At 65.5% G+C, this 24,775-nt stretch overlaps 1 protein-coding gene across 3 annotated transcripts in view; it reads left to right on the top strand.

Moving 5' to 3' along the window:
• TRPV4 (transient receptor potential cation channel subfamily V member 4) overlaps window positions 1–24,309 on the top strand; it is a 48,684-nt gene extending 24,375 nt beyond the window's left edge. For 2 of the 3 annotated variants that reach the window (XM_037878785.2, XM_043529545.1), the window contains 11 exons: window positions 134–432; window positions 3,785–3,964; window positions 10,058–10,216; window positions 10,735–10,827; window positions 11,871–11,944; window positions 12,695–12,860; window positions 14,636–14,702; window positions 15,396–15,712; window positions 16,823–16,950; window positions 18,347–18,468; window positions 18,940–24,309. In XM_037878785.2, the coding sequence (XP_037734713.1) occupies window positions 134–432; window positions 3,785–3,964; window positions 10,058–10,216; window positions 10,735–10,827; window positions 11,871–11,944; window positions 12,695–12,860; window positions 14,636–14,702; window positions 15,396–15,712; window positions 16,823–16,950; window positions 18,347–18,468; window positions 18,940–19,100 (1,766 nt within the window). In that variant the 3' untranslated portion in view covers window positions 19,101–24,309. The remainder of the gene's footprint in view (window positions 1–133; window positions 433–3,784; window positions 3,965–10,057; window positions 10,217–10,734; window positions 10,828–11,870; window positions 11,945–12,694; window positions 12,861–14,635; window positions 14,703–15,395; window positions 15,713–16,822; window positions 16,951–18,346; window positions 18,469–18,939) is intronic. The other variant, XM_037878786.2, reaches the window with a different exon arrangement.
• Window positions 24,310–24,775: the final 466 nt, after the last annotated feature.

The raw sequence follows: 24,775 nt of genomic DNA, 5'->3' as shown, positions 1-24,775 counted from the left end.
GGAGCAGAGCGGCTGCCTCTCCTCAGGCCTCTGGCCTGGCTCCCCCTAGCTGGCTGCCCGGTGCCCAGAGCCCGGTTCTGAGGGTGGCGGGGCCGAGAAAGGCTGACGTCTGTCGTGCTCTCTCCCGTGCCAGGCGAGCTGCCCCTCTCCCTCGCTGCCTGCACCAACCAGCCGCACATCGTCCACTACCTCACGGAGAACGCGCACAAGAAAGCAGACTTGCGGCGCCAGGACTCGCGGGGCAACACGGTGCTGCATGCCTTGGTGGCCATCGCCGACAACACCCGGGAGAACACCAGGTTTGTCACCAAGGTGTACGACCTGCTGCTGATCAAGTGCGCCAAGCTCTTCCCCGACACCAACCTGGAGGCCCTGCTCAACAACGACGGCCTCTCGCCCCTCATGATGGCCGCCAAGATCGGCAAGATCGGGGTAAGGGCGTGTCATACCTGTCCCCCTCCAGCTGCTGCCGCAGGGAAAGGGCAAAACCAGCTCTGCCAGCCCGTGGGCGAGGGCCCCTCTTCCCCCACTGCCCCTGCAGCTCCCTCAGATGGCAGTGGCAGCCCCCAGAAGGGCAGGAGATGCTGATCAGCATACGGCTCCTAGGCAGGGCTCCGTTCTGGGGTGACTGCGCAGTCTCCGTATTGGGGAGCGGTCTGTGTACACGACTTCCGCTCAGCGAGTGTGTATCCTTGTGCATCGATAATAACCCAGCACATCAGTCGAGCGCTCGGCTCACGGGGCTGGAAGGCCGGGACTGACCCCAAGTCCCTGTAAGTCCAGCATATGAGCAAGAAAAGGTGGGTCAGGTAATCTCTTTTATTGGACCAGCTTCTGTTGGTGAGAGGGACAAGCTTTCGAGCCGCTCTGAGCTCTTCTTCAGGGCTGGATGAGGGACCCAGAGGGTCCCACTAAATACAGGGTGGGACAGATTGTTACGCATAAGGGGTTAGTGCATATTGCGAGAAACCACTTCCAATGGAGGCAGCTGTGGGGTGAGGTTTGCCCTGGGCGCTGTGGGGTTTTGCTCTGTTAGCATTGTCCTGCAGGAGTTCATCTGAGTGCGCAGGGATTGTCTGGTTTCGCCCGCATGGTTTTTGGGGTGCTCGACGCGCCGGATGACACACCACATGTTGGGACAGGCATGTGCAGGACCCACGGGTGCTCACCCACCCACCCGCAGCAGGAGCTGGTTCCCCTGATCGCCCCAGGGTGCGCTGCTATGAGGGCTGGGGAGGGACTTGGGGCCTGGCTGGTTTGTGATTTAGTGACTGCCTCCCCCTAGCGGCCGGTCGCAGGTCTCCAGCGGGGGTGAGGGTGTTTAAGAAGCTGCCCTGGAACCTTGCAAGACAAACGGCTCTGTGGTGAAGGGGGCTCTGATCTTGGGCATAAGTGTAGCAGCCCATTAACAGGCTCGGTTAGTGAATCTCAGGCGTCTCGAGTGTGCCACTGCCCTTCTCTTCTACCTCGTCCCCCTCCCCCAGCACCGTGCAGCTGGGACCGTGGCGGGGTGCGTGTGTGTGTCTCCAGTAAAGACACGGGGATTGTGAATTAACAGGCGCTGTATGACGTTACTGCTATGGAAACAGTGGTGCAGCTGTGCCGGTCACTGCTGCGCCTTTCCACCCAGGGAGCCGGCCTCGTGGGGTCTCACGGCACTCCCCAGCACCACCACCCCGGCCACTCTGGGGCAGCATCAGAGGGGTCCCAGCCCATCATGGTCAAGCAGAAAAGTTACCCCAGGGCCTTGAGGAAATGAGGTGCTATACAGGCCAGTAAAACAGGTGTGGGGTAGAGAGGAAGCGGGGGAAGAGCCTCCATCACACAGTAATTGCTGTGGGAATATTAAAGCCAAATCTTTCCATGCTGGCCCCTGATTCTGGCTGGCTGCCGCAGTTATCGGTGCGGACACTCTGGGCTGGCGTGTCAGATAGTCAGAGGCTCGGCTCCTCTGAAAACCTGGCCCAGAGTTGGGTGCCCAGAATCAGCAGCCGCTGCTGAAAATATTGGCCTGGACTTAGAGCAAGTGGAACCCCCTGCACCCGGCTGCTCAGTGCAACAGAGAGAGCGGGGGGCTCTGAGCAGTGTGTCCCGGTGCCCGGCTGCTCAGGGCTGCAGGGAGAGCGGGGGGCTCGGAGCAGAGAGCGGGGGGCTCTGAGCAGTGTGTCCCGGTGCCCGGCTGCTCAGGGCTGCAGGGAGAGTGGGGGGCTCGGAGCAGAGAGCGGGGGGCTCTGAGCAGTGTGTCCCGGTGCCCGGCTGCTCAGGGCTGCAGGGAGAGCGGGGGGCTCGGAGCAGAGAGCGGGGGGCTCTGAGCAGCGTCTCCCAATGCCTGGCAGCTCAGGGCTGCAGGGAGAGTGGGGGGCTCGGAGCAGAGAGCGGGGGGCTCTGAGCAGCGTCTCCCAATGCCTGGCAGCTCAGGGCTGCAGGGAGAGCGGGGGGCTCTGAGCAGAGAGCGGGGGGCTCTGAGCAGTGTGTCCCGGTGCCTGGTTGCTCAGGGCTGCAGGGAAAGCGGGGGGCTCGGAGCAGAGAGCGGGGGGCTCTGAGCAGCGTCTCCCAATGCCTGGCAGCTCAGGGCTGCAGGGAGAGTGGGGGGCTCTGAGCAGAGAGCGGGGGGCTCTGAGCAGCGTCTCCCAATGCCTGGCAGCTCAGGGCTGCAGGGAGAGCGGGGGGCTCTGAGCAGAGAGCGGGGGGCTCTGAGCAGAGAGCGGGGGGCTCTGAGCAGCGTCTCCCAATGCCTGGCAGCTCAGGGCTGCAGGGAGAGTGGGGGGCTCGGAGCAGAGAGCGGGGGGCTCTGAGCAGCGTCTCCCAATGCCTGGCAGCTCAGGGCTGCAGGGAGAGCGGGGGGCTCTGAGCAGAGAGCGGGGGGCTCTGAGCAGAGAGCGGGGGGCTTTGAGCAGCGTCTCCCAATGCCTGGCAGCTCAGGGCTGCAGGGAGAGTGGGGGGCTCGGAGCAGAGAGCGGGGGGCTCTGAGCAGAGAGCGGGGGGCTCTGAGCAGCGTCTCCCAATGCCTGGCAGCTCAGGGCTGCAGGGAGAGCGGGGGGCTCTGAGCAGCGTCTCCCAATGCCCGGCTGCTCAGGGCTGCAGGGAGAGTGGGGGGCTCGGAGCAGAGAGCGGGGGGCTCTGAGCAGTGTCTCCCAATGCCCGGCTGCTCAGGGCTGCAGGGAGAGCGGGGGGCTCTGAGCAGAGAGTGGGGGGCTCTGAGCAGTGTGTCCCGGTGCCCGGCTGCTCAGGGCTGCAGGGAGAGTGGGGGGCTCGGAGCAGAGAGCGGGGGGCTCTGAGCAGTGTGTCCCGGTGCCCGGCTGCTCAGGGCTGCAGGGAGAGTGGGGGGCTCTGAGCAGAGAGCGGGGGGCTCTGAGCAGTGTGTCCCGGTGCCCGGCAGCTCAGGGCTGCAGGGAGAGCGGGGGGCTCTGAGCAGAGAGTGGGGGGCTCTGAGCAGAGAGCGGGGGGCTCTGAGCAGTGTGTCCCGGTGCCCGGCAGCTCAGGGCTGCAGGGAGAGCGGGGGGCTCTGAGCAGAGAGCGGGGGGCTCTGAGCAGAGAGCGGGGGGCTCGGAGCAGTGTGTCCCGGTGCCTGGCAGCTCAGGGCTGCAGGGAGAGCGGGGGGCTCTGAGCAGAGAGCGGGGGGCTCGGAGCAGTGTGTCCCGGTGCCTGGCAGCTCAGGGCTGCAGGGAGAGCGGGGGGCTCTGAGCAGAGAGCGGGGGGCTCTGAGCAGAGAGCGGGGGGCTCGGAGCAGTGTAACTTTCTATACACATCGTGCTGTGGGTGACCATCCTCCCCCACCCTCCAGATGTTCCAGCACATCATCCGCAGGGAGATCACGGATGAGGACGCCCGCCACCTCTCCCGAAAATTCAGGGACTGGGCTTACGGGCCCGTCTACTCCTCGCTCTACGACCTCTCCTCGCTGGACACCTGTGGGGAGGAGGTGTCTGTCCTGGAGATCCTGGTGTACAACAGTAACATCGAGGTGAGCGCTGAGATGGCACCAGGGAGGGAGGCAACGAAGGGTTGGGCACGCAGCCTGGTGCGGGACTGGGCTGCCGAACGAGGGCCCCTAGGCATGGCAGGCCCCTTGCAGGACCCAGCCCCCAGTGCCTCGGCCATTGTGAAGATTTGGGAGGATGCAGCCTGGCTCGTGCACAGAGACGACTCCAGGCCAGGCACGGCCAGCGCCGCGCGTCTCCATCCCCCCGGCCGCGGGCACGGCCAGCGCCGCGCGTCTCCATGCCCCCCGGCCGCGGGCACGGTCAGCGCCGCCCCTCTCCATCCCCCCGGCCGCGGGCACGGCCAGCACCGCCCCATCTCCATCCCCCCGGCCGCGGGCACGGTCAGCGCCGCCCCGTCTCCATCCCCCCGGCCGCGGGCACGGTCAGCGCCGCCCCGTCTCCATCCCCCCGGCCGCGGGCACGGTCAGCGCCGCCCCGTCTCCATGCCCCCCGGCCGCGGGCACGGCCAGCGCCGCCCCGTCTCCGTCCCCCCGGCCGCGGGCACGGCCAGCGCCGCCCCATCTCCATCCCCCCGGCCGCGGGCACGGCCAGCGCCGCCCCATCTCCATCCCCCCGGCCGCGGGCACGGCCAGCGCCGCCCCGTCTCCGTGCCCCCCGGCCGCGGGCACGGCCAGCGCCGCCCGTCTCCGTCCCCCCGGCCGCGGGCACGGCCAGCGCCGCCCCGTCTCCATGCCCCCCGGCCGCGGGCACGGCCAGCGCCGCCCCGTCTCCATGCCCCCCGGCCGCGGGCACGGCCAGCGCCGCCCCGTCTCCGTCCCCCCGGCCGCGGGCACGGCCAGCGCCGCCCCGTCTCCATCCCCCCGGCCGCGGGCACGGCCAGCGCCGCCCCGTCTCCGTGCCCCCCGGCCGCGGGCACGGCCAGCGCCGCCCCGTCTCCGTGCCCCCCGGCCGCGGGCACGGCCAGCGCCGCCCCGTCTCCGTCCCCCCGGCCGCGGGCACGGCCAGCGCCACCACGTCTCCATGCCCCCCGGCCGCGGGCACGGCCAGCGCCGCCCCGTCTCCATGCCCCCCGGCCGCGGGCACGGTCAGCGCCGCCCCATCTCCGTCCCCCCGGCCGCGGGCACGGTCAGCGCCGCCCCATCTCCGTCCCCCCGGCCGCGGGCACGGTCAGCGCCACCCCGTCTCCGTCCCCCCGGCCGCGGGCACGGCCAGCGCCGCCCTGTCTCCATGCCCCCCGGCCACGGGCACGGCCAGCGCCGCCCCGTCTCCGTCCCCCCGGCCGCGGGCACGGCCAGCACCGCGCGTCTCCATCCCCCCGGCCGCGGGCACGGCCAGCGCCGCCCCGTCTCCATCCCCCCGGCCGCGGGCACGGCCAGCGCCGCCCCGTCTCCATCCCCCCGGCCGCGGGCACGGCCAGCGCCGCCCCGTCTCCATGCCCCCCGGCCGCGGGCACGGCCAGCGCCGCCCCGTCTCCGTCCCCCCGGCCGCGGGCACGGCCAGCGCCGCCCCGTCTACATGCCCCCCGGCCGCGGGCACGGCCAGCGCCGCCCCATCTCCGTCCCCCCGGCCGCGGGCACGGTCAGCGCCACCCCGTCTCCATCCCCCCGGCCGCGGGCACGGCCAGCGCCGCCCTGTCTCCATGCCCCCCGGCCGCGGGCACGGCCAGCGCCGCCCCGTCTCCGTCCCCCCGGCCGCGGGCACGGCCCGCGCCGCCCCGTCTACATGCCCCCCGGCCGCGGGCACGGCCAGCGCCGCCCCATCTCCGTCCCCCCGGCCGCGGGCACGGTCAGCGCCACCCCGTCTCCATCCCCCCGGCCGCGGGCACGGCCAGCGCCGCCCTGTCTCCATGCCCCCCGGCCGCGGGCACGGCCAGCGCCGCCCCGTCTCCGTCCCCCCGGCCGCGGGCACGGCCAGCACCGCGCGTCTCCATCCCCCCGGCCGCGGGCACGGCCAGCGCCGCCCCGTCTCCGTCCCCCCGGCCGCGGGCACGGCCAGCGCCGCCCCGTCTACATGCCCCCCGGCCGCGGGCACGGCCAGCGCCGCCCCATCTCCGTCCCCCCGGCCGCGGGCACGGTCAGCGCCACCCCGTCTCCATCCCCCCGGCCGCGGGCACGGCCAGCGCCGCCCTGTCTCCATGCCCCCCGGCCGCGGGCACGGCCAGCGCCGCCCCGTCTCCGTCCCCCCGGCCGCGGGCACGGCCAGCACCGCGCGTCTCCATCCCCCCGGCCGCGGGCACGGCCAGCGCCGCCCCGTCTCCATCCCTCCGGCCGCGGGCACGGTCAGCGCCGCCCCGTCTCCGTCCCCCCGGCCGCGGGCACGGCCAGCGCCGCCCTGTCTCCATGCCCCCCGGCCGCGGGCACGGCCAGCGCCGCCCCGTCTCCGTCCCCCCGGCCGCGGGCACGGCCAGCACCGCGCGTCTCCGTCCCCCCGGCCGCGGGCACGGCCAGCACCGCGCGTCTCCGTCCCCCCGGCCGCGGGCACGGCCAGCGCCGCCCCGTCTCCGTCCCCCCGGCCGCGGGCACGGCCAGCGCCGCCCCGTCTCCGTCCCCCCGGCCGCGGGGCACGGCCAGCGCCGCCCCATCTCCGTCCCCCCGGCCGCGGGCACGGTCAGCGCCGCCCCGTCTCCATCCCCCCGGCCGCGGGCACGGCCAGCGCCGCCCCGTCTCCATCCCCCCGGCCGCGGGCATGGCCAGCGCCGCCCCGTCTCCGTCCCCCCGGCCGCGGGCACGGCCAGCGCCGCCCCATCTCCATGCCCCCCGGCCGCGGGCACGGCCAGCGCCGCCCCGTCTCCATCCCCCCGGCCGCGGGCACGGCCAGCGCCGCCCCGTCTCCATGCCCCCCGGCCGCGGGCACGGCCAGCGCCGCCCCGTCTCCATGCCCCCCGGCCGCGGGCACGGCCAGCGCCGCCCCGTCTCCATGCCCCCCGGCCGCGGGCACGGCCAGCGCCGCCCCGTCTCCGTCCCCCCGGCCGCGGGCACGGTCAGCGCCACCCCGTCTCCATCCCCCCGGCCGCGGGCACGGCCAGCGCCGCCCTGTCTCCATGCCCCCCGGCCGCGGGCACGGCCAGCGCCGCCCCGTCTCCGTCCCCCCGGCCGCGGGCACGGCCAGCGCCGCCCCGTCTACATGCCCCCCGGCCGCGGGCACGGCCAGCGCCGCCCCATCTCCGTCCCCCCGGCCGCGGGCACGGTCAGCGCCACCCCGTCTCCATCCCCCCGGCCGCGGGCACGGCCAGCGCCGCCCGGTCTCCATGCCCCCCGGCCGCGGGCACGGCCAGCGCCGCCCCGTCTCCGTCCCCCCGGCCGCGGGCACGGCCAGCGCCGCCCCGTCTACATGCCCCCCGGCCGCGGGCACGGCCAGCGCCGCCCCATCTCCGTCCCCCCGGCCGCGGGCACGGTCAGCGCCACCCCGTCTCCATCCCCCCGGCCGCGGGCACGGCCAGCGCCGCCCTGTCTCCATGCCCCCCGGCCGCGGGCACGGCCAGCGCCGCCCCGTCTCCGTCCCCCCGGCCGCGGGCACGGCCAGCACCGCGCGTCTCCATCCCCCCGGCCGCGGGCACGGCCAGCGCCGCCCCGTCTCCGTCCCCCCGGCCGCGGGCACGGCCAGCGCCGCCCCGTCTACATGCCCCCCGGCCGCGGGCACGGCCAGCGCCGCCCCATCTCCGTCCCCCCGGCCGCGGGCACGGTCAGCGCCACCCCGTCTCCATCCCCCCGGCCGCGGGCACGGCCAGCGCCGCCCTGTCTCCATGCCCCCCGGCCGCGGGCACGGCCAGCGCCGCCCCGTCTCCGTCCCCCCGGCCGCGGGCACGGCCAGCACCGCGCGTCTCCATCCCCCCGGCCGCGGGCACGGCCAGCGCCGCCCCGTCTCCATCCCTCCGGCCGCGGGCACGGTCAGCGCCGCCCCGTCTCCGTCCCCCCGGCCGCGGGCACGGCCAGCGCCGCCCTGTCTCCATGCCCCCCGGCCGCGGGCACGGCCAGCGCCGCCCCGTCTCCGTCCCCCCGGCCGCGGGCACGGCCAGCACCGCGCGTCTCCGTCCCCCCGGCCGCGGGCACGGCCAGCACCGCGCGTCTCCGTCCCCCCGGCCGCGGGCACGGCCAGCGCCGCCCCGTCTCCGTCCCCCCGGCCGCGGGCACGGCCAGCGCCGCCCCGTCTCCGTCCCCCCGGCCGCGGGCCCGGCCAGCGCCGCCCCATCTCCGTCCCCCCGGCCGCGGGCACGGTCAGCGCCGCCCCGTCTCCATCCCCCCGGCCGCGGGCACGGCCAGCGCCGCCCTGTCTCCATGCCCCCCGGCCGCGGGCATGGCCAGCGCCGCCCCGTCTCCGTCCCCCCGGCCGCGGGCACGGCCAGCACCGCGCGTCTCCATCCCCCCGGCCGCGGGCACGGCCAGCGCCGCCCCGTCTCCGTCCCCCCGGCCGCGGGCACGGCCAGCGCCGCCCCCTCTCCGTCCCCCCGGCCGCGGGCACGGTCAGCGCCGCCCCGTCTCCATCCCCCCGGCCGCGGGCACGGCCAGCGCCGCCCTGTCTCCATGCCCCCCGGCCGCGGGCATGGCCAGCGCCGCCCCGTCTCCGTCCCCCCGGCCGCGGGCACGGCCAGCACCGCGCGTCTCCATCCCCCCGGCCGCGGGCACGGCCAGCGCCGCCCCGTCTCCGTCCCCCCGGCCGCGGGCACGGCCAGCGCCGCCCCGTCTCCTTCCCCCCGGCCGCGGGCACGGCCAGCGCCGCCCCGTCTCCATCCCCCCGGCCGCGGGCACGGCCAGCGCCGCCCCGTCTCCATGCCCCCGGCCGCGGGCACGGCCAGCGCCGCCCCGTCTCCATGCCCCCCGGCCGCGGGCACGGCCAGCGCCGCCCCGTCTCCATCCCCCCGGCCGCGGGCACGGCCAGCGCCGCCCCGTCTCCATGCCCCCGGCCGCGGGCACGGCCAGCGCCGCCCCGTCTCCATGCCCCCCGGCCGCGGGCACGGCCAGCACCGCCCCATCTCCATCCCCCCGGCCGCGGGCACGGCCAGCACCGCCCCGTCTCCATGCCCCCCGGCCGCGGGCACGGCCAGCGCCGCCCCGTCTCCGTCCCCCCGGCCGCGGGCACGGCCAGCGCCGCCCCGTCTCCATGCCCCCCGGCCGCGGGCACGGCCAGCGCCGCCCCGTCTCCATGCCCCCCGGCCGCGGGCACGGCCAGCGCCGCCCCGTCTCCATGCCCCTCGGCCGCGGGCACGGCCAGCGCCACCCCATCTCCATCCCCCCGGCCGCAGGCACGGCCAGCGCCGCCCCGTCTCCATGCCCCCCGGCCGCGGGCACGGCCAGCACCGCCCCATCTCCATCCCCCCGGCCGCGGGCACAGCCAGCACCGCCCCGTCTCCATGCCCCCCGGCCGCGGGCACGGCCAGCGCCGCCCCGTCTCCGTCCCCCCGGCCGCGGGCACGGCCAGCGCCGCCCCGTCTCCATCCCCCCGGCCGCGGGCACGGCCAGCACCGCCCCGTCTCCATGCCCCCCGGCCGCGGGCACGGCCAGCGCCGCCCCGTCTCCGTCCCCCCGGCCGCGGGCACGGCCAGCGCCGCCCCGTCTCCATCCCCCCGGCCGCGGGCACGGCCAGCACCGCCCCGTCTCTGTGCCCCCCGGCCGCAGGCACGGCCAGCGCCGCCCCGTCTCCGTCCCCCCGGCCGCGGGCACGGCCAGCGCCGCCCCGTCTCCGTCCCCCCGGCCGCGGGCACGGCCAGCGCCGCCCCGTCTCCGTCCCCCCGGCCGCGGGCACGGCCAGCGCCACCCCCGTCTCCGTGCCCCCCGGCCGCAGGCACGGCCAGCGCCACCCCGTCTCCGTGCCCCCCGGCCGCAGGCACGGCCAGCGCCACCCCGTCTCCGTGCCCCCCGGCCGCGGGCACGGCCAGCGCCGCCCCGTCTCCGTCCCCCCGGCCGCGGGCACGGCCAGCGCCGCCCCGTCTCCGTCCCCCCGGCCGCGGGCACGGCCAGCGCCGCCCCGTCTCCGTCCCCCCGGCCGCAGGCACGGCCAGCGCCGCCCCATCTCCGTGCCCCCCGGCCGCAGGCACGGCCGCCCCGTCTGTTCAGGTGTGGGCGTGGCCTGCGTGGCCCCACCCACCGGCCCTGAACTCACGCGCCGGGTTGTTGCAGAACCGCCACGAGATGCTCGCCGTGGAGCCCATCAACGAGCTGCTGCGCGACAAGTGGCGGAAGTTCGGGGCCGTCTCCTTCTACATCAGCGTGATCTCCTACCTCAGCGCCATGGTCGTCTTCACCCTCGTCGCCTACCACCGCCCCATGGAGGGCACGGTGAGTCTCACGCCGCCCGGCCCGGCGGGTCCCTGGGGCTCGGGGCGGCTGCTGTGGGTCTGTGCAGGAGCAGCAGGTTCCCGCCGTTGGACTGCATGTAGAGCTGAGCTTTCCGGGCAGTCCCTAGTGGTTCCCCCAGAGCTCAGCCTGTTTAACCCCCGGGGGGTCTCCCTGCCCCCTGGGAGCTACAGCCCACATCAGGGGCCCGGCGGGCCAGGCCAGGGAGACAGCCCTGGATCCCACCTCCGGCTGCACCTCAGAGCCCTGGGCCATCCGGGATCCCTACCTATGGCAGTGGCCAGTGCCGGACCCTGTAGAGGAAGGTGAGCCTGTCCGGGTGCCCCCGCCGGGTGTGTCCTGGGCAGCGTCTGGCTCACGATGCCTGGGAGAGGGGAGGGCTCTCGTTTCTGCCTGGGGCAGGCTGGCCTCAGCACCGGGGAGCAGGGAGCATGGCGCTGTAGGAGGCCACAGTGCTGGGATTTCGGGGTAACGTTCTCAGCATCTTTCCCGCTCTGCAGCCGCCGTATCCCTACACGACGACCATCGACTACCTGCGCCTGGCCGGGGAGATCATAACCCTCTTCACTGGAGTCTTGTTCTTTTTCACCAACGTAAGTGGAAACCATTCACCCCCTCGCACAAGTGCTCCCTCTGTCTCGCACGAGAGCCTGCATGCCCCTCGGCCCTCACACAAGTGTCCCCCATCCTGCCACTCTGCACTTGCACGGGTGTCTTGTCTCACACACACGCAAGGGGCAGGGCCCGACTCTGAGACCCACAAACCCCGCAACACATGCTTCCCCAAGAACAGACCACACCGAGCTGCCTGGCACCGGGAGAGCTCAGCGGGCACCCACACCCTTCCCAGGAATCTCTGAGCACCCTTCCCTTGAGGGGCTGTTCTGCCAGGCCACATCTGTACTGCGCTTGGCAATTGCCCCTTGGGCTGCAGCCCTCAGACTGCTCCTGCCAGTCTCCCCAGAGCTTCCCTGGGGGACCAGGTTGGGGCACGGCAGAGGCAGAGTGGGGTGGGGCTGTCCATGGGGCTGGGAGCTCTGATTCAAGGTATTTAACACACCCAAAAGGGTTTTTAAAATGTCCTCTGGTTCACTGCAGGGAGCTGGCACCGTGAGGGCCCAATCCCAGCGGGTGTAAACCATGGACGCCGGCGGTGCTACGCCATGGGGCCACATCCGCTCACACCAGCCTGGGAGGCGGCCCCTTCCCGCTGTCTGTCCCTTTTCTGAATCTCTCATGGTGCCGGTCCTGGTCCCCACGCCCATGGGTCTGGCTTCCCTGCACAGCAGGGGAAGGGTTAAATGCAGAACGAGATGGCTTTGCCTTTACAAATTTAGGATAAAACCTAGAGCTGCCCCCATTCCTGCGGGGGTGGGTCGGGTTAGAGCCTCTTCTTTAGCACTGAGCCTTAGCACTGAGACTCCTTCACCTCCCCTCCTCTGGGTGGAGCAGGGCCAGTCCTGCCTCCATCCCTGTAAGGACCCTGCGGGGATGCCAGCTCCTCTTGTGGTGCCCACTGTGTGCTCCCCAGCCGGTCCCAGCCTCTGCCTCCACCGATCCGTCCGCGTCCCCCCAGGTGCCGCAGTGTGCGCCCCTCCCCGAGCTCCGGCTCCATCTTCTTTTCTTTCTTCCTTAGCTAAAGGATCTGTTTATGAAGAAGTGTCCAGGAGTGAATTCGTTCTTTATAGACGGCTCCTTCCAGCTGCTCTAGTAAGTCACGATGCCCTTTGCCCATGGTGTACCCCACCCATCGCCCGTGAGACGTCATCTACCCCCCAGCCCTGGACATGCATTTGGAAGGGAAGTGCCGGTTGCAGGTGCCCGGGGGCTGGGATCAGCCGTATTGTCTCGGGGAGATGTCACCCCAGCCTGGCGCTGATGGAGTCTCCTTGGTAGTGGACAAAAGCGCAGAGGCTCCCGGTATGCCGTCTCTGGCTCTCTGGCCAGGGATCCCAATAGACACCTTAAGAGAGGAGACGGGTGTGTGAAGAAATACAGACACGATCTCCTTCCCCGGCTTCAGAACTCTCCCCAGCCTTCGCTGGGTCTGCCCCCTGCGAGGGGTGCCGCGTCAGAGGGGACGGCTCTGCAGCCTGACGTCCCTGCACCTGCGGGTTCACGTCCCAGCAGGGATCTCCTCCTCCTGCCCTGCCCTGTGTGGGTTTCTCAGATGGGAACTGAAGCTCCCAGGGCACTGCATATGGGGGTGGTGGGCTTGCTCCGGATCCCCACACAAACACTGCTCTGCAGCACGCTGCCCGCTGTGCTCCACAAGCCCCGGGGGCCCTCGTAAGGCACGTTGGAAGCTGCTAAAGAGGTGTACCCGCCGTGTGACGGTCGCCAGTCCCATTGCTCCGACGGTGCCCTGGGGCAGGACTGGCAGGAGCTCGACCCTCCTGGGCTGGTTCATTCCAGGGGGATGTTTTGATCTCGCCTTTGAATCCTCCTGCTCTTCCTCAGCTTCATCTACTCGGTGCTGGTGATCATCACAGCAGCGCTGTACCTGACGGGGATCGAAGCTTACCTGGCTGTCATGGTCTTTGCCCTGGTCCTGGGCTGGATGAACGCACTTTACTTCACCAGAGGCCTGAAACTTACGGGGACCTACAGCATCATGATTCAGAAGGTCAGGCAGGGACCAGGCCTGTGTGTGAATGGGGGGGTGTGTGTGTGATACTGTTTACACTGGGAGCTCGTCAGGGCTGGGGCTGTCTCTCACTATGTGTCCATGCAGCCTCCAGCTCAGTGGTATGATAATGCACCTAATCATGGTAACAGATGTGCCTGGGTCCAGTCTCCTGGTGCTTTTGCAGGTGTCTACGGAGCTTTAACCTCTGTCCTGGCCAAATTCCACCCAATCCCATTCTTCTCCCTCAGCTACCCCAGCAGTTGCAATTGGATACAGGAGTCGTCTTCATGCCTGTCCTGAACTGCTGCATGCAAACAGAGCCTGGTGGAAGGGATGTTAAACCTCAGGCTGCAGGGATTAAGCCAATCTCTAGCTATTAGGGATTAGGATGAGACCTTCCCGGGGGCAGATTAACCCAATCGACCTATGCAGGGTTCTTTTTCCTTCCTCTGAGGCATCTGGTAGTGGCCTGTCTGAGACAGGACACTTGGTTAGATGGACCTTGGGTCCAGTCCAACCTAGTAATTTCTGTGCTCCTATGGCATATCTTTGTGTTGTTAAACAGGTGTGACAGAGTGCTGAAGCCAGCACTCTGGTCACGTAAACACCGATTAATTCCCCCCAGGGTGGACCTGATGGGGCCTAATTAGTGGATTAGAATGTGCTGGGAGTGGACAAATGAGCGGATTGGCCCATTAACACAGGCGGTATAAGAAGGCAGAGGAAGGAAGTGCAGGGGAGAGAGCGGTAGGCTACTGTCACGGAGTCCCCAGGCGATGCTCTGGAACTGCTCCCTACGAAGCCAGTCAGGACTTTGGGGAAGTCTCCTCTCTGTGAGAGACTGTCTTCAGGACACAAAGCTCACACAGCTTCCACCTTCCTCTGCCCCTCCGTTCGCTTCCCACAGCGAGTCCGCTCAGGCGGGGCTCCTGGGGAAGCCAGAGGGTCCTGCCCCGCAACTTCGCAGTCAGACGTGACTCTCAGCCAGCCAGTAAAACAGAGGTTTATTAGACGACAGGAACATGGTCTAACACAGAGCTTGTAGGTGGAGAGAACAGGACCCCTCAGCGGGGTCCATTTTGGGGGGCAGTGAGCCAGACAACCACGTCTGCACTTCACTCCATTTCCCCAGCCAGCCCCAACTGACTCCCCCTCCAGCCCCTCCTCCTCTGGGCTTTGTCCCTTTCCCGGGCCAGGAGGTCACCTGATCTCTTTGTTCTCCAACCCTTTAGCTCTCACCTTGCAGGGGGGAAGGGCCAGACCATCAGTTGCCAGGAAACAGGGTGTCGGCCATTCTCTGGGTCCAGACCCCTGCAGACACCTGCCCTCCAGGGCTCTGCAAGGATCATACACCCTTATCCCACCACCTAGATATTTAAGAACTGCACAGGGGAAACTGAGGCACGCCCACACTATTCAGAGGAAACATTAAGAACAGTCCCGCTTCGTCACAGCTACCAGAACAGATCTGTGGGTAGAGAGAGCTCTTCCCTCTCCTTGGCAGAGAACTGAGGAGAAACTAAAGCTGTAAATAATTGTCGTGTATGGGCAGGAAGGGGGTGGGAAGAGGAAAGGTAAATGAACTGCCCTGGGGTGTCTCTGAGTTTGTGTAGACAGAGCAGAAGACAGGAGTGGGACATCACCCTGTCATGGGAGGCATAATCCAGGGATGGCTGCGTTTCAGTGAAGTGGCTGCTGCGGGGCTCTCCAGGAATGTAAGGGGCTGGCTCTGATCTCAGCACAGCTAAGCTCTGCCTCTGGGATTTTTTCAGATCCTCTTCAAAGACCTTTTCCGGTTCCTCCTGGTCTACGTGCTCTTCATGATCGGCTATGCTTCAGGTAGGCGGCACGTCCGTGGGAGCTGTGGAGGGTGCTAGCTCGGTGCGTGGAGTGGGGAAAGCAGCAGGGAGCAGGATGGGCCCTGGCGTAATGCTCAGCCGAGTTGGAGAACCTCAGCCCGAGTTAAAGGGAAAACACGGCATGTTGGCACTGGCCCGTGGGAACGCGGATAGACAACGGGTTGAGTTCCGCTGGGTTTGAGGGCGGGGCGGGGGAGGAATCTCTCCAGGGTTTATTGTTCAGATCCCCTGGAACGGGAGCTGTGAGGAAATGGCTCGTGTGCCAGCGGACAGAGGCGTCAGCGCAGCATGGCTCGGGCTGTGGTATAGGGGCTGAGTGCCCCAGCTGGCCATTCATTTACCTTCCTTTGCACCCCACGGCACTAGTGAGAGAGTTATGCAGGGAGGCCAGGGAATGCCGCCCTCTCTCTCTGACCCTGGGCTTTGGGAGGCTTCACTCTTCCACTGGGAGATGCGGGGAGCTCTCCGGGCTGGACCGGGATGAGGGCAGAGCATGGGGCCCAGGTCCCCACATGTGCAGGCTCCCGGCAAGGCGGCGCTCGGCTAGCTCTACGCAGCCTAACGAGTCATCCAGAGAGGTGGTGACCTTGACTTGGCCAGTTCTCCCAGCTAAGCCCCTGGCTGAGTCCTCTCTGGATCTCACCCGTATCCCTCCCTCCTCTCCCTGGACCAGCTCTGGTCTCGCTCCTGAACCCTTGTGCCAGTGCCGAGGCCTGCAACAAAGACAACTCCAACTGCACGGTGGCCGCCTACCCATCCTGCCGGGACAGCAAGACCTTCAGCAACTTCCTGCTGGATCTCTTCAAGCTGACCATTGGCATGGGCGACCTGGAGATGATCGAGAGCGCCAAGTACCCCGGCGTCTTCATCATCCTGCTGGTCACCTACATCATCCTCACCTTCGTGCTGCTCCTTAACATGCTGATCGCTCTGATGGGGGAGACGGTGGGGCAGGTCTCCAAGGAGAGCAAGCACATATGGAAGCTACAGGTAACGTCTGGCCAGGCCTTGGCTGCCAGGGACACCCTGTCAGGACAAATGCAGGGGGCCCGCCGAGGCCAAGTTAAGCTGCTCACAGGCTGGCCTCCTCCCCAGAATCCTCCATGCCGACTCCACGCCCCGCCCCAGGAGAGAACGGCCATTTATGGGATGCTTCTAGCGTCTACGGAGCACCCGATGCAGGTGGTGCAGTGGAGCCCTGGAGATGGGGAATGGGAGCAGCTGAGGCCTACTGCCCTCCGAGCTGCTGGTGGCCCCTGGGGTTTCAACCCCCAGGCTGAGATCCATTGCTCTATGCTGCCCAAGCTGGTGATGGCCCATCCATTAGCGTGCATGTCCTGCTGAGGACACCAGGTCCATAGCCCTGGACACTAGGGTGTCAGCCCCTATGCTAGGCTGTGTCAACCCCTTCTTCCAGCTGGCACCTACTGGGGGTAACACAGGGGGAAGCTGTGGTGTAGAAAGGGCTCCGGCATTTTATCACCATGTTCTCTTCCCCTGGTCAGGGACTGGACATGGAAATGACCTGGCGGGTCCCATCTGGTCCATGACCACCTGCGTGGCCAGAGCAGGAGAGTGGCCTGTGTTCTCCTGCCCTTTGCACTCTAGACTGTGGTGTCTCCCCTGATGGAGCCTCATGGGAAGGAGGGACACTCCTGCCCTCATATACACACGCACCTTCCATCGGTTGCATCAGGTGTCACACACAGGTACCTAGGGGCAGGACTGGCCTGTGCCGCTAACCCAGGGAGACACTGAACGAACTGAGGATGACCCTGGCTGTGGGGAGCTTGGCATGATTGTCTGAGCCCTTTTGGGGAGCTCATGTGCCTGAGGAAGAGGTGAAATGGGTGCGAAGCTGTGGAGTTGAGTGATGCCTGCATCCCAGGGATCCTCCCTGCAGTGCGTAGCTGGCCTTAACCCCAGCAAGATCCCAGCCTGAGGGACATCCGAGGGAGTGTGTGACCACTGGGGTGGGATTTCCCACAATCCCCCCGGGCAGTTTGGTGCCCAACGCCCATTGGAAGCCAGGGGTCAGATGCCCAGCCCCCCCTTTGGTTCCACTCTGGCTGACGGGCCTGTGTACTCCTCCCTGTGCAGTGGGCCACCACCATCCTGGACATCGAGAGGTCCTTCCCGGTGTTCCTGAGGAAAGCCTTCCGCTCGGGGGAGATGGTCACCGTGGGGAAGGGCACCAATGGCACGCCGGACCGGAGATGGTGTTTCAGGTAAGCTTGGGGGGCCAGCGGGGAATCAGCTGGCCAGTAGCTCAGAGGACTACAAGCCCTTTGGGTTTGTGCCTCGCCAAGTGCCTTCGACCTAGGCTCGGACCCAAACCCCCTGGGAAGCCCAGACCCACCCCAGCCTTGGGCCCATCCCGACAACACCCATAAACAAACCGAACCATCGGGCTAGTTAACCTCCATCCTGAGGCCCCCCCAGCTCCAAACGTGCTGCAGGCTGATGGGCTCCTGCGGCTGCACTGTTAATGAAGGGCGGGATCCTTTGCATAGCAATGAAGGCATGAGGCCGGCTCGGCTCCCAGCGGGGGCCAGTCGGTATTTAAGCAGCCAAGTAAATATGAAGGAGGGACTCTCACTCCCGGGTGTGACAGTGTTTCATGGAGTGTCTCCATTGATTCATAATTAGGCCTCGTTAGAGCCTAGTAGTTTGTACTAACCAGGAGCCAGGCAGAATGGCCTCTGCCGTTCTCTGTGGGGCTGAATCACTGATTGTCTTTCAATGGACGATACGGTGTCGCCGCGGCTCGGCTGTGAGTATCGGGGCCGTCCCATGACACGGGGTGTCTCTGGCGGAGCGAGTGGGCAGAGCGCGTCCTGGGGGACCTGTAGGGAAGACAAAAGCCAGGGCCCGACTTGTCCAGAGCTCCGGGGCTGGTCTGTCTACCTGGTGCCGCTTAACGGGACGGGTGCCCCCAGCCTATCTCACCCCGACGTGCTGCATGGGAAGGCTCCAGGTCGTGGTGCTTTGCGTGAACCCTGGGGCAAGGGGCTGCATTGGGAAGAGCCGTGGTGCTAGGCTGTGCTAAATGAGTTGTGACAGGCCTGTGCCATGGCTGGGGACTCTCATGCAGCCAGCTTGCTGGCATTGGCATGTCACCCAGTGTTCATGGGCTCTCTCGAGATCACTGGGGAGCACGGACAGCTGGTGCGAGGGATTCCTGGCTCTGGGTACACCTCAGCCCCTCCCCCAGTGCCAGGCCCCATTTGCTGGACGTAGGCTGAGCCCTGCCATTTGCTAAAGGGTAGGCCAGTGCATTGGCTGCCCCGTGCCTCAGCGGGCTGCTCCAGGGGGCTGCTCCCGTCCCTGCCGCCTCCCCCACAGCAGGTGCCAGCAGCCTGGGAGAGGGAAACGCAATGACTGAGTCTCCTGCTGGTCATTGCATGGACCATGCACCTACCCTTCCGCAGCCCCACTGTCCAGGGGCACTCACTCTTATCCTGCTGCCTAGATACCGTGGCGATGGGCCCGCGTAAGAGCCTGACCAGGGCAGGACAGAACCCAGAGGAATTCCCGCTGCAGGGGGCGAGGCTGGGCTCCAGGGCTTGTCGCCCCACTTCAATTAATTGCCATTGCCCCAGGAGTGCCTTTGTTCTCCCACAGGGTCGATGAGGTGAACTGGTCTCACTGGAACCAGAATCTGGGCATCATCAATGAGGATCCAGGCAAGAATGACACTGATCAGTATTACGGGTTCTCCCACACAGTGGGCCGGCTGCGCAGAGGTGAGCGGTAGGCACTGCTCTATGGGAGGGATCTGGGGTCCGGGGGTGGACGGGGGAGTTGCCCCTTGGTGGCGCCTTTGGGATCTCATGTGCATGTTGCTCCAGCGTAACCTGCTTTGTGCCCTTGGCTGATCTCTAAGCGGGGGTGTTGGCAAATGGGGACATTGGGGCAGAGGCCTCCCTGCGTCCCAGCAGGCTTGAAGGACTCTGGCCGGGGGCTGGCTGGGCTCAGCAGTGCTGGCCGTGCTTCTGAAACGGGCGTGGAGATCACCGCAGGCAAAGCTGCAGCCCAGCAGTGAGCGAGAGGGCCGAGGAAGCCAGCGCAGGAGCAGAGGCAGGGGGAGAGATGAGGGCTGTGTGGTGGGATGGGACGAGCCCACAGGAGTAAAATCCAGACTGGGGGGTGGAGGGAGTTGGAGTTACCGGGCCAGGGTAACTCCCACTAAATGGCCTCTCCCCATCCCCATCCAGCAGATCGCTGGTCGAGCGTCGTGCCCCGGGTGGTGGAGCTGAATAAGAGCTCGCAGCCGGAGGAGGTGGTGGTCCCGCTGGAGAACAGGGGGATGTCCGATGGGCATGACTGGAAGCAAGGGCATCCCTCAGGCTGGCGGAAAGAGGACTCCTACATCTAACAGCGGGCTCAGGCGCGAAGGGAGAAGCCAGCGCCGGCTCTGTCCTCTGCCTGGCCTCTGCTGCCCGCCATGCGCAGGCCCCGGCGTGGGGCAGCGGGGCTGACGCGCACAACGCAGGCAGGAACCAACCAGCCACGGATCTTCTGAAACAGCCTCCCTCCTGCCAGCGGCATGCAGCGCATCGCCGGAGCCCCCGGCTCTCTCCTGGAGCCCTGCGCGCAGCCCTTGGGTCTGAAAGGGCTCGTCCAGCAGGGCCCTGGCTGCCTCAGACACAGCAGCGGTGAAATAATCATTTTGCTATTGTTATTTCCAAGCGCCGAGCCTCTGGCTCCAAACCCTTTGAGCCTGACCGTCGTGACGTGCAGAGCAGGGCTGTAGAGAGAAGAGGGATTTGCAGGGAATATTCATGAGATGCTCACGGGGCAGCATCTAACTCTGCCACCCCCAAGCCCTACGGTGTGCTCATGCCCGGCTCTCATGCTGCACATGCTGGTGTGTGTTCGGGGGCCCTGGTGGAGAGACCGGCCGGTGCTGAGATGCCACGTCACTTCCCGGGCGCCGTGCCTGGGCTGCCCTTGGCACGCAATCCCAGTCGGCGTGCAGAGCGTCTCAGTGGGAACACTGTGTGTACCCATGCCCTTGGCACCAGGATTCCAGCTGCACGGGGAACTGCCCAGTGTCCCCTGGGGAACGAGCTCATGTGCCTAGTGAGTGTCACCAGTGAGCGTGTTGTGCACAAGGAACCCCACTCCCAGCCTCAGTCATGCGCGGACCTCCAGGGGCGCCGGCATTTGCACGAGCTCCCCCAACAATCGGCTGGGGAAGGGGACACCATTGTCCAGCTGACGGACAGGAAATCTGTCTGAGCTGCCTCCTCCCAGGAGCCGGCGTTCAAGCCTGACCTTTGCTTTCTGCAAATGTCAGTGCTGGCAAACCTGACCCCAGGGGTGCCCCGGCAAAGCCAAAGCACACGCCCTGCCCAGCGGCACACCCTGGTCCCAGGGCCTAGTGCAGATCCCCCAGCCCTTTCCTAGCCAGCCCTCTTGAGAGTGGCTGGAGAACAGAGATGGGTAAGAACCACAGCCAGGGATCCAGCCTGCCCTGCACAAGCTGCGGGAGAGCCTAGAAATCAACCTGCTCAATGCAGGGATGTTCCCTACAGCATGTTCTCCAGGCCGTAGATCAGCCTGTTTCCAATACCCTGGGCAACGGGGCTCCCTCTCTCTCCCTGCAGAGGTTGTTTTCACCTTAACGTGGCTCTCTGAAGAGCAGACCTGGACCGAGGGTCATTCACCTCCTGAATGAGGGAGGGATAGCTCAGTGGTTTGAGCATTGGCCTGCTAAACCCGGGGTTGTGAGTTCAGTCCTTGAGGGGGCCATTTAGGAATCTGGGGCAAAAAAATTGGGGATTGGTCCTGCTTTGAGCAGGGGGTTGGACTAAATGACCTCCTGAGGTCCCTTCCAACCCGGAGATTTTATGATTCTCTGTCTCAGGCAGCTCCCTCCTTCACCCTGCTCTGTGCCACAGGTACCTTGCAGGCTAATGGCACGGCTGCCCGTTTCCCTGCACAAAGTATGTTAATCAGTGACCATTTCCAGTGCTCCTTCCTGACAGAGCTGGAGTTAGAGCTGCCCCATTTCCCTCCCTGCCTTGGCGGGACAGGGCTCCGTGCGGTGGAATCGCTGCTGTTACCCACAGGGCATCGGCTCTGTTAGCACCAAGGGGCTCATCCGTCCACGGTCTCCCCTGGCACTGAGTTCTGCGCTGACAAAGGGCCCGAAGGTGTGTGCTGGGGCAGTGATGCCAGCTGTCCAGAAGCTAAGGCCACCGAAGCTGGGTGAAGAGCCTGTGAATTAGCTGCCAACAGACACAGGTTTTACGACGTTGTTTGCAATCAGCTGAGGCATGGCCCCGGCCACCATTCCTCAGCCTTGAGGCTGCTCGCTGGCTCTGCCCTGTGCCCACTGTGTCCGCTACGTGCTCTTTGGAATTCCTCCTCTGTGACCGGTCACTTAAGTCACATGGCGTTGTTTCTGCTCCCTGACCGGATGGTTCCCACGCCCACGGAAATCTTCCAAGTTGGTCCTTGAATATTCAGGGGGTGAATGCCTGTGCAAATTCGTGCCATGCAGTCAGTGTGCAAAGCCATCTGTGGATAAGTACTTGTGTCCCATTTCTTCTCTTTGGAGGTGCTTGGGACCAAAATGTCACTTGTGAGGATGTTCCAGAGGAGTACAGCGGGGGGGCCGTGGACAGGCGAAGCACAACCCTGATGTTTACTCAAACGAATGTTTGTCACGGCCATTTGCCAGCCTTTGCCCCACTGTACTAGAGACGCAGGCAACTGGAGTTTGGGCCCCTTTCTACTGAACGGTGGGGCATTCCGTTCAGTTCCAAACCCCGTCTGGTAAAAACCACAGGCGTTCGTGATGGAGAAGGCTTGGTAGCCCCGTTCCTTTCCCTTTGCTTTCCACTGCCAATGCAGGATTGTTCCTTGCTGCCTCAGGGATTTGTCCAGCCTCGTTGTAACCGTCTTGTGATGGGCTCCCCTTGAGACGTTAGTCTCCAGACTGGTAGCTCTCCCCAGGCCAGCTCTAGCCAAGTGTCCAGCCTTAACAAGAGAGATGGGAGTCAAGTTTTAAAGAAGCCACAAGAACTAGTCTCGATAGTTCAGGTAGGAGAGCGGAAGAGCCAGTATTCTGCAGCACTGACTTTCCAGCTGGTATCTGTGACACCAGGAGAGAGACCCACCTAACCTGAGAGTAGTTTCACCAGGGAGTGATAAAGCAGCTGCTAAGCACTGCCCTCTCTCTAGCTATCAGGAGACAACTGTACCATCTGTGGGGAGGAATATTTTGCTAGTCCGAAAGGGAGCAGGAGAGATGAGAGCATTATCCATTACATCCATTACATCCAACAGGCCAGTGGTTGCGCCATATACATTTTTGCACAAGATTTATACAACTATTTATTTAGTAATAAAAACCAAACCATGCCCTCTGCCTCCGTGTTTTATTTGCTGATCCAGCTCTGAGAGTGTGTCCCAGGCTCCCTGGTGGCAGATGTAGAAATCCGCTGAAGGGCTAATCCCAAGGGTCAGTGTCCAAGAGATGCCAGCTCAGGTTCCTCTCTGTGGCCGGGTGAGCCTGTTGTTTGACTATCAGCTGTGAATGGGAGGTGCTGGTTTACAGGCCAAGAATCCCTTCTGTTAGCTGAACAGTCTAATCCGTGAGTGGCCATCACAGATTCTATGATGTTGGCCCTTGGCCACGCATCTTTAATACAGAGCAGAAGGAAGCAGGTTTCATCCTGCAATGCGTCATCTTGCTGCAGGTAGCCTGACCCTGGAGCAGTGCATACTGGGACCCTGTAGTCCTCATGGGCCGTACCGTCATATTAAAGATGAAGTAGGATTGTGTCTCAGGCTCTGGGCAATGTGGCCCTCAGAGGGCAAAGACTGGGAGCTTCTGCAGCTCTAAGGGTCTCAGATATTGGTTCCTTGTTGTAGACCCATCTCTTCAGGCGCTCACATGGAATGGGTTCTGCTTGTGCTGTTGCAGTGTGAGGGGAAGTCTTATTCCAGTATTCACGGGCCTTTTGCTGGCTCAGATATAATGTTCTATACGGTCTGCTTGTCCGGCTATGTGCATCAGTTCCCTGTGTCCATGATCCAATATTCCTTTGAGGTGGTAAAGGACGTGATGATCCCACTCCCGGTGAGGCTTTTCTCCTCTGGAACGAGGTGTTTTCCTGTCCCGGCTCAGGGCTGGGACTAGAATGGGTTGAAATTTTGCAAATGAAAACTTTTTGTTTCGAAAAATGGCCAAAAAAGAGAGTGGTCAAAAAATCATAGAATCAGAATCGTAGGACTGGAGGGGCCCTCGAGAGGTCATCTGCTCCAGTCCCCGGCACTCAGGCAGGACTAAGTATTGGCGACATTTTCCTTTTTTTTTTTTTCAGAAAAAAATTGGGGCAGGCGGGGAGGATGGTGAAAATGTTTGGAAACCGAGGGAAAATGGGTCTGTTTTGACCTTGTCACAGTGAACCCAACCTTGACTTTTTTTTTCACACGAATAGGGCTTCATTTTCTACCAGTTGTAGCTGTGGTCTCCTCTGACGAGTGCACGGGAGAGACCCTGCAGGCCGTGTCATTCAGAGGGGAACTGGAGAGCTTGTGGTTTAGAAATGGCAAAATAAGATTGCAGCTCATCCAGAGAACGTCTAGGCAGTGCCCTGTGTTAAATCCGTCCACGGACACCCAGGGCATTTGGTGTCTGTCTCACTCTCTTTGTAGATTAGAAGCTCCTTAGGGGCTGTCTCTTCTCCTGTGTCTTGTGTGGCACCGAGCGTGCCTCCAGCACTCCACAAATCATGCTCATGCTAAGGGGCAGATTTACAACCAACAAATACAGTTGCAGACAGGATCATTGGTGCTCGCGTTACCTGCTGAGACGTGTGCATTTAGGGCTCTGTGGTTCCCTGTGCCGCTGCTGGGCCCCAGGGCAGAGCACGGCACTGCATTCCTTACTTACACCGTTAGGTGCCAGGGAAATGCCCAGCTCATGCCTTGGCAGGCAAAATTCTTCCAGTTGGGCATTAGAGGCGCTTTTCCATGGGATCAAAACAAGGGGCTGTCCCTGGCCCGGCGCTTTCTCACCCCCGCTGGCTCTGTTGGCTGACCTTAGGGCCCAGTCCTGCAGGCTGGAGCTCGTTGGTCTTCTCTGTGCACAGAAAGTTGCCAGAGACTGGGCCGTAGTGTTTTCAGCATGAACATCCTTCCTCACAGCCTGTCTTCTCCCTGCCCGTGCCCTGATGCTGCATCTCTGTAGCTATGACATCACCAACCATCTGCTGGGCCCGTGATGTCACACCGCTGCAGCAGGAGGAGGAGGAGGGAGCGATGGTGTGCACGTGGGTAGCTGCAGCCACTAGCATTGTGAAAAGCAACGGCAAAGGGGACGGGCGCCTGCTGTAAGCTGAGCCGTCTGAAAGTCGCTCTTCAGGCATGGCTGAGGAGATCTTGTGGCCCAGGGCATTGATGCCCCAAGGCGAGGTTGCTACGGAGGCCTGTGCTGTGGTGCGTGAGGCCTTTTTGCAATCCAACAATTCTGGTCAGGTAGCTTCTCGCATCCTTAAGAACGGCCACACTGGGTCAGATCAATGGTCCATCGAGCCCAGGGTCCTGTCTTCTGACAGTGGCCGGTGCCAGGTGCTTCAGAGGGAGTGAACAGAACAGGGTGATTATCGAGTGATCCATCCCCTGTCATCCAGTCCCAGCTTCTGGCAGTCAGAGGCTTAGGGACACCCAGACCATGGGATTGTGTCCCTGACTACCTTAGCTAATAGCCATTGATGGACCTTTCCTCCATGAACTTATCCAAGTCTCTTTTGAACCCCCTTCTACTTTTGGCCTTCACAACGTCCCCTGGCAATGAGTTCCACAGCTTGACACTGCGTTGGGTGAAGAAATACTTCCTTCTGTTTGTTTTAAACCTACTGCGTAAGAACCTAAGAGCGGCCACATTAGATCAGTCCAAGGGTCCATCTAGCCCAGGATCCCGTCTTCCGACAGCGGCCAGTGCCAGGTCGTTCAGAGGGAATGAAGAGAACAGGGCAGTTATCGAGTGATCCATCCCATTATCTAGTCCCAGCATCTGGCAGTCACAGGCTGAGC

The sequence above is a fragment of the Chelonia mydas genome, chromosome 15 (genome assembly GCF_015237465.2).
Source record: "Chelonia mydas isolate rCheMyd1 chromosome 15, rCheMyd1.pri.v2, whole genome shotgun sequence".
Lineage (NCBI taxonomy): Eukaryota > Metazoa > Chordata > Testudines > Cheloniidae > Chelonia > Chelonia mydas.
This window is presented reverse-complemented; position numbering and strand designations above follow the sequence as displayed.